Source organism: Aethalodelphis obliquidens, unplaced genomic scaffold, assembly GCF_003676395.1.
Source record: "Aethalodelphis obliquidens isolate GAN/ISIS:26980383/991018 unplaced genomic scaffold, ASM367639v1 scaffold42, whole genome shotgun sequence".
Classification (NCBI taxonomy): Eukaryota; Metazoa; Chordata; class Mammalia; order Artiodactyla; family Delphinidae; genus Aethalodelphis; species Aethalodelphis obliquidens.
In genome coordinates, this window is record NW_020837986.1 from 3,300,609 (window position 1) to 3,308,608 (window position 8,000).

At 42.4% G+C, this 8,000-nt stretch overlaps 1 protein-coding gene across 2 annotated transcripts; it reads right to left on the reverse strand.

The window, feature by feature from the left end:
- Window positions 1-1,900: 1,900 nt before the first annotated feature.
- On the reverse strand, window positions 1,901-7,766 carry SRSF6 (serine and arginine rich splicing factor 6). 2 transcript variants are annotated; one of them, XM_027078278.1, is made up of 6 exons: window positions 7,513-7,755; window positions 7,138-7,286; window positions 5,720-5,844; window positions 5,361-5,569; window positions 5,052-5,135; window positions 1,901-4,946 (listed from the first exon to the last, which is right to left on the reverse strand). In XM_027078278.1, exons 1-6 carry the CDS (start codon window positions 7,617-7,619, stop codon window positions 4,583-4,585), a joined length of 1,038 nt encoding a protein of 345 aa, XP_026934079.1. In that variant the 5' UTR covers window positions 7,620-7,755; the 3' UTR covers window positions 1,901-4,582. The 2 variants fall into 2 exon arrangements, with proteins under 2 accessions (XP_026934079.1, XP_026934080.1); XM_027078279.1 differs by lacking the exons at window positions 1,901-4,946; window positions 5,052-5,135; window positions 5,361-5,569 and having other exon boundaries at window positions 5,789-6,455; window positions 7,513-7,766.
- Window positions 7,767-8,000: the final 234 nt, after the last annotated feature.

An 8,000-nucleotide genomic window follows, 5' to 3' on the forward strand; every position in this document is an offset into this window, starting at 1 on the left:
AAGGTCAAGAAAGGCCAAGGACCTGTTCCAGTTTAAAAGAGACTAAATAAAATCATGACAACTAAATGCAGCAAATGATCCTGGGCCAATTGAAAAAAAAGCATAAAGGATGTTATTAGACAACTGACAAAATATAAATACTGTGGATGAGATAAGATTATATCAAAGCTATTTTCCTGGTATTGATAGGCAGACACTATAGTTATATGAGAATGTCCCTGGAAATACACAAAATTTTAGGGATAGAACAGAAAGATGTAACTTACCTTCCAGAGGGTTTAGGAAAAAACAGCGTAAATGAAACAAAATATTATTGGTGAATGGCAAAGGGTAATTTTTTGTACTATATTGCAAGTTTTTCCTGATCTTGAAATTTTATCAAAATAACTATAAAAGAAGACTGCTCATTCATGCCTCTTCAATGCTTTTCACTAAGAGGAAATGAGTATCTGAAATAGATGTTGATACTTTAGGGCTGTTAAGAACTGAACCAGGATTTAAATCCTGCCTCTGTTGACAAACATACAAATAACATACCTTTCTCAGTAATGATCTCAAAAATGGGTGCAAGTTTCTGGATGTTAACAATAAATAATATAAATTACACGTGAGAGTTTCTTAGTAGAAGGTATAATACTTAAATATCACTTGACTTTGTAAAATTCAGATGAGCTATGATCAAACTACCTGGGAAACATTAATTTTACCGGGTTTGCATCTCCAGAAAGATGCATAAGAAACTAGTAATCCTGGCTTCCTCCAAGGGGTCAAGGATGGAATTTACTGTTTATTAACTTTCTGTATTTACCTTCTGATTTTTGAACCATGATTCCTTTCTATTCACTTTATCACTTTATTAAGTACTATGCTGGGGGCCCATCTGTGAAGTTGTTATAAGCCAGCCAAGCAAATCTAAACAAGCTATTTAGGATCTAGAAGACCAATTACACAAATGCAAATACACATCCTTTTAGTGAATGGAAGCATACATGGTGTTAGGGACACAAAGATGTATCTTGTTCAAGATGTGGTTGCTGCCTCAAAAAGCTCAATATTTTGGGACTTCCCCGGCGGTCCAGTGGTTAGGACACCTCGCTTTCACTGCCGAGGCTGTGGGTTCGATCCCTGGTTGGGAAACTGAGATCCCACAAGCCGCACAGCTTGGCCAAAAAAAAAAAAGCAAGTCGCAGAACACACTCATGGTTTGAATACCTTACTGAAGCACATAGGAATTACGACTGGAGAAGTCTGGGCAAATACACTGTGTTAGAAGCAGCTACCTTAGTAAGTGGACTCTAAAAGAGCGATACTTTATATTCCAAGGACATACTACTTTTGTAATTAAAAATTAAATCAGGAACTTAAAACATTCCACAAGATTTGTGTACAACCACAAAACCTGGATGAAGGTAGAAAACAATGCTTTCTGAAAGCAACATAAATAAAAGTGAAATTAGGTGGGAAAAGATGACTGAGCTCCCTAGTTTATCTGAGCAATTGTCACAGAAAATGTTCAAACTGCTACAAGGTAACAATGGGTAAATTCTGTGTGAAAACTGAAGCAGGGCAATAGCAGAGACTTAGCATGTTTAGTCCTTCGTAACAGCATAGTTACTTATTATGGTACTGTTCTAAGTACTTCTCACATATTAATCTTCATCTTAATCTTTCATCTTCACCACCCATGAGGGGTTATCCCTACCACTTTGTGGATGACACTGAAGCCAGTTAAACCATCTACTATGTTGATCCTAACCTCATGTTTCTGAGGAGCTGAAAACGAGACCTTTTCGCATACTCAAATCAGGAATGAAACTTGCCAACGGCAACTCAAATTCAAAAAACCATCTGCCAAATATTTGGCGCTAAGTGGGAATACGCAATAAACTCAAAACAAGCCTTTCCCTCAGTGAACATTTTATTGAAGTAATAAAGCACAAAGCAGGTTAACAAAGTGGGAGAAAGAAGATACCAAGAGAAAAGATGGTAACAACACAGGAGTGGAACATTAAGTCACAGGAGCAGGAAGGACTGGAACTGGCCATAAAGGCACTATGGCATGTCCACACGCTACCACATAAAAGAAAGGGGGATCCAGTTATCATTCACTTCTAGTTTGCTCTCCACCAGGTTAATACTCCATCTAGCCACAGATGAACATGTGGCAAGTTGTAGAGACTCAGATTCTACTTCAAAGTTAGCAAGGAACTAAACATTTCACTGGTCAAGTGGGCCAGCGTTATACATACAGTGGTTTAGCACGTCCAATGATGTAGGTCCACAGGTGTGGGAGAGGAACCAGAATTTTAATAAGTTGGCCTTTGCTGCTGAATTCTTATGGATGCAGACATTTACCTACACAATTACCCACGGGGTGGGGGGGAGGAGCTAACAATGCAAACAAACCTGACTACCATGCGATGGAATATCGACACAAGAAAGCCCAGTTGAAGGATGCTGCATACTTTTAGAAAGCCTAATTTCACATTGTAGTACTCCCCTCTTTCATTTTAACAGGCTGTGGTTTTAAAAGCTTTTGTTCTTTTGCTGAAAACAAGAGAATTTTGGTCAAAGCCAATTCTTAAAAGTAACTTATCCTTAAATGTAATTTGAAAGGCAGTGGAGGCTTGCTTCCTCATGTAAGAGTCCTAACTTTTGTTCTTTCAAACAGGCAAAACAATGAAGTATAATTACAGATACCAGTTTCTTCTCTCAAAATCTGAGGCTTATATTGAAAAACAACCCCAAACAAACCATATTTCTTATGAACATCTAAAAAAAAAATATCAAAAGCATTAAAGAAAATAAGGTCTTGGAAGAAGCATCAACATTCTGGGGCACTATGTTCCTAAGATTAGGCTCTAAGATTTCATAACAGGAAGCCCAGTAATTATTAGAACAAGTCTTTTTACATGAGCAAACACTAGCAGTTACAGTGTCACTTTGGCAACTACATCTTTGACTCAACCTTTTCCACACAGTCTCAATTTGATTAGGCTTGCCTTCTGGATTATCTGAACCTACAAACCAACTCTAGATTATGATGCTTTCTAGTCCCCCCTGCAGCACAATGAGTGGTACCCACCACACCCTAACACTACCCAGCCCTTAACACCTTATATGAGTGACAGCTCCCAGGAAGATGTTAAAGCTGAGCCATATAACCTACATCTTGATTTCAGACTAAGATTAATGAATGCTTTTAATGAAATTACCTTATTTAAACAATCTGGAGAAAGAGATACATACATATATATATATATATATATATATATATGGTAATTCATTTCTCAAACTGCAATCTCAACTAACTAGGCTTAACGGATGTATGGACTAATTGGTAACCCAGTAACTCCTACAAATTCGCAGTATTATAAAATTTGGTTTCCACAGTATTCATTACCCTTCATGACGAAGTACAAAAGTTTAGGGTTAACCCATTTAAATTTTTTCCAAGCCAACCACATAAAGTTCTACAAGGATGATCTAACCAATTATCACAGAACCCCACTAACTAAAGGGGACTGACTGTTAGGTGGAATTTTACTTTAATCAGTAAAACTGATTTATCAAGAGATCTGTTTTAAGTGCCTGTTAAGGATCTTTCAGTAGAAAATGAAATATTTGCTTTTCCATTTTGAATAACTCACCAAATTTCTGATCAAAGAAAGGTTACTTCCATTTTTACATAACAAACATTAAAGACCACGGAACCTTATTCTAACAAAACACTAATTACAATGACCACTTCCAGAAAGTGGGATTCCAGGCTAGATAAGATCCCAAGTAACAGGAACTATTTTTTGAAGAGTTCAATCAATTTAAGTTTGAAAAAGGTTTCATTATTTAAAAAATCTATTAATTTAGGCAAAATTGTATAACAGATCGACTATAAAATCTTTTATTTTTAACTTAACCTGTTTAGGGGGCCAATATGACTTTGGCAAATTTGAATAACAGGACAAAATAATGTTATCCAAATTGAATAATTTATTGCTGGTCTGAGACTTGCCTTGTTTTACACTTAAGTAGAATTTACATTACTTCCACAGATAGCAGATAATCAGTATTTGAAGGAATTTAAGAGTGACCTATTCAATAAGGCAATCATCTTGGTAGCAAACTTTTATTGAAATCTTACATAACTCAAGCTTTATAAAAAGCCAACATAATTGGAAATTGGGTTCTCCCTCTAAAGCCTTAAGTGTTCAAAGCTTGAAACGGTTAATTTAAAATTAAGCAAACAAATATAACAATGACAGAAACCCCTGCAGCAGATGCTGCTGAAATACTTAAAAAAAAAAATCTAAATGAGCTTAATCTTTACAAAAGTTATTTTAGCTCAAAAGCTATAAAATCAAAGTTATCTTAATTCTACAAAGGGAGAAGATCTTTGATTTCATGCCATTTCTTTAGAATCTCATCTTTTTCATCAAATTTGGCTACAAATCCAATTTTTGTATGCCCCTGTTTTCGGGAGACTCTTCTTGCAGAAGAGGCCAAGTACAAACGTGGAAGAGTAACTGCCTAAGCAAGTAGGAAAGTGTTCCGTAATAGTGTGCAAAGAATGTAGAGTTCTGGGTTAATCTCTGGAACTCGATCTGGATCGTGACCTTGACTTTGAATGAGATCTAGAATGGGATCTTGAAGCTCTTTTTGGTGGAGGGGACACAGAACGGGCCTTTGAGGGTGGAGCAGGTAGGGGTGAATTGGAACGAGACTGGCTCCTTGATCTGGACTTTGACTTTATATCACCTTTCCCATTTTCTTTGGGGGAACGAGATCGAGAACGAGACCTGCTTCGAGATTTCTCATATTCATCCTTCGATCTGCTCCGAGAGCGCGAACGGGAGCCTCGATCAGACTTAGGTTTAGATTTGCTTTTTGATCTAGATTTCCTGCCTTTTGAACGAGAACGTGATCGACCTTTGCTCCGAGACCTGGATCTAGACAATAAAAGCCAGATTTTTTTTTCAGTACCTTGCCAAACACATAAGCACTCTATAAACATAAAGTATGTAATTCAGAAAAACACTCAAGGACACATTTACCGGGAGCGACTTTTTGAGACACTTCGAGATCTACTGCGGCTGCTCCTACGACTCCTACTTCGTGACCTTCTTCTAGACCGTGACCTGTAACAAGAAACGTGACAATAAATCTTTATCTTAAGACATCTTGATGTGAATGTTTGTACAATTTATGAAAAATAGACTAACCAACAATTACTCCAATGATGCAACAAAAGAAACTAAGAACTGACCTAATTTCAATTAAGCAGCAATTGAAATACTGCTGACTGAATTTTTCTTTGTGGCAAATACTGTTTCCTCCCTTCTCCATATCCTTCAATAAGTTACCTTGATCTGCTTCCAGAATAAGACCGCCTGTGGCTTGTTCGTGGTTTATCTTCAATTAGTCTAATATTTCTCCCATTGATTTCCGTACCATCCAGCTTATCCAAAGCACGCTTCATGTCAGAGTAGGAGCGAAACTCAATGACGCCTTCATTTGTGCGTTCTTTGTGAGCATCCGCATAGGTTACTTCACCTGCTTGTCTCATGAAATCCTAAAAAGAGCAACAAGACTGGTCAGACCCAAAAATCTAAAGAGAAAACAACTATGCGTTAAATCCAATCCTCAGAAATGAAAGAGCAATACAAAACCCTACCTTTTAACCATTAGTCGTATCTTTTTTACCTCACATCATAGCACTCACCTTTAAATCTTGCCAACTGCAACGACTAGAAAGATTTTCTACAATAAGCCTGAATTCTGTGCGTACAGGTGGTCCATATTTGTCTCTGCCAGAGGTTCTCCGACTGCTGTATCCACCTCCACCACCTTTATCACATGAAGAGAACAATTAGATGCTTTGTAGTGATAGGGATACAAGTTTTTGAAAGTTAGTACAAACATATCAACTTTTATTTACTGGAGTAGGACTTTGCTACTATATTGCTAAACCTTTGATACAGTTGTGATTTGCCATAAATTAAATTAAGGGCAAGTCAAATAGACTAAATCCAACTAAACTCTCCTACATTCTGTTAGAAAGTGACTGCTCCTTTATTCAATTTACCTCGCTAAGTTTTATTTTACAGAACATTGTAAAATATAAAACTTAACTGATTACATGCATTTCTACATTTTACAAAAATGTTTACTAGTTACACTAAGTACTTACATCACAGTGTGAGGTTTTTGGTGGTGGTTTGGCCACAAAACACGCAAGGTAACAGTCACCTAGTTCAGATTAACCAGTTTTGTCTAACCCTTGGAATCCTCACCATCACCCTGCGTCTAATGGCAAAAGGCTGCTGTCGTCATGGCTTCCGGTAAGGTCAGCCAAAGGGTCATAGGGCAAGGGTCACACAATGTATGGAAAAGCCAAGGCCAATCAGGAAAGGCAGTCATCTTAGCCTCAGTGGACACAGCCTCAGCCCCATTGGTCACTTTCAAATTGAAACATCAAGGACTTGTTAAAAAGTTTGAATTCAACATGCAACAATTTCAACATCAAACATTTAACATAACCAAAAATCCCCCCACCTCCTCCCAATAACATGCCCCAACTAGTTCAAATACAGCATAAAGCTCATTTAAATCTACTTTGTGGTAGACTACCACATTACTTCTAAAGAATATTTCCTTTGGCCCCCGCCAATTTGAATAACACTAAAATCTACTCTTAAAACCCCACCCCCTTTCCCGCCCCGACCCCACCTCCACCCCAGCCTGTCCCCAAACTTCTAGGCTAAATCATTCACATTCCCAGCTAATGCACTGACAGGTAAGTAAGGGGCATGCAACAAATACAGCCATCCCTCACTTCCTCCGTAGGCAGAGCCCACGACAGTGCTGACAGGGGCCCAGCACGTCACCCCCTCCCAGCTTAGCAACCCCGCCCCCAAACACCCAAACCCTGGCTAGGCAAAACCCACCACCCAATCCCCGCGCTCCGGCGTCCCGTGTCTTCACCGGGCAGGCGTGAAGGCAGCGGGCCCCGGGGACACCCGAGTCAAACGACCCCGGCCACCGCGCCTGCCCGGCTGGGAGGCCCCACCCCGGCCCCCCTAAGCCTGCGCCCGCCCCCCGGGGTCCCAAGGACGCGGAGCGCGCGGGGGTGGGACTCACTGCGGCTTCCGTAGCTGTAGCCGTCACGATCGCGGCGCGGGCCCCGGGCGTGCTCCACGATCACGCGCTCGCCGCAGAGCTCTTTGCCGTTCAGCTCGTAAACGGCGTCGTCGGCGTCGCGGGAGTCCTCGAACTCCACGAAGCCGTACCTGAGGGGCGGTGCGAGGGCGGGAGACCGGCGGGAGTCGTTAGGCCGGGGGCGCGCACGCACGCGCCCCCGCTCCCCCCGCGCGCTCCCGCAGCCCCGCGCCGCCGCCATCTTGGCGGCCCTGCCACGCGGCGCCGCGGCCTTGGCCGTCTCCTCCTTCCGATGTTGCCCTGCCGCCGCAGGCCCGGGGCGCTGCGGACGGACGTGGGCACCCAGGCCAGACTCACCCATTTTTAAGGTCTATTTCGAGAAGGCGGCCATAGCCACTGAAAAAGCGCTGGATGTCCTTCTCCCGGACGTTGTAGCTCAGGCGTCCTATGTAGACGCGCGGCATGTCCGTGGCGGGCGAGGGGCCCGAGGGCTGGCTGTCGAACGGCGGACCGCAAGGCAGAAGCCGCGGCGCGGGTGCGGGGACGGCGAGAGCCCGGACACACACCTCCCTCCGCAGCGGCGGCCGAGTCCAGCCACACAATGGTGCGCGCGCGCCTGGGCTACGCTATAAGGGCGGGCGGCTGTGGGTGGGGCCCGGCGTGTGGCGTCAGCGCGCTGCACCTACCCTCCCGCGCTTTAAGCCGGAGCGCTGGGCGCGAGGGTGACTTGCGAGTTCTTCGCCCGCCAAGTTTCGGGGAAGTGAGGTGCTACCAGCTCACCGAATTTTCTCCACACATCCTTGTAAACGTCGTATTCCGTCTCCAGCCGCGGACCTGTTTTCTAA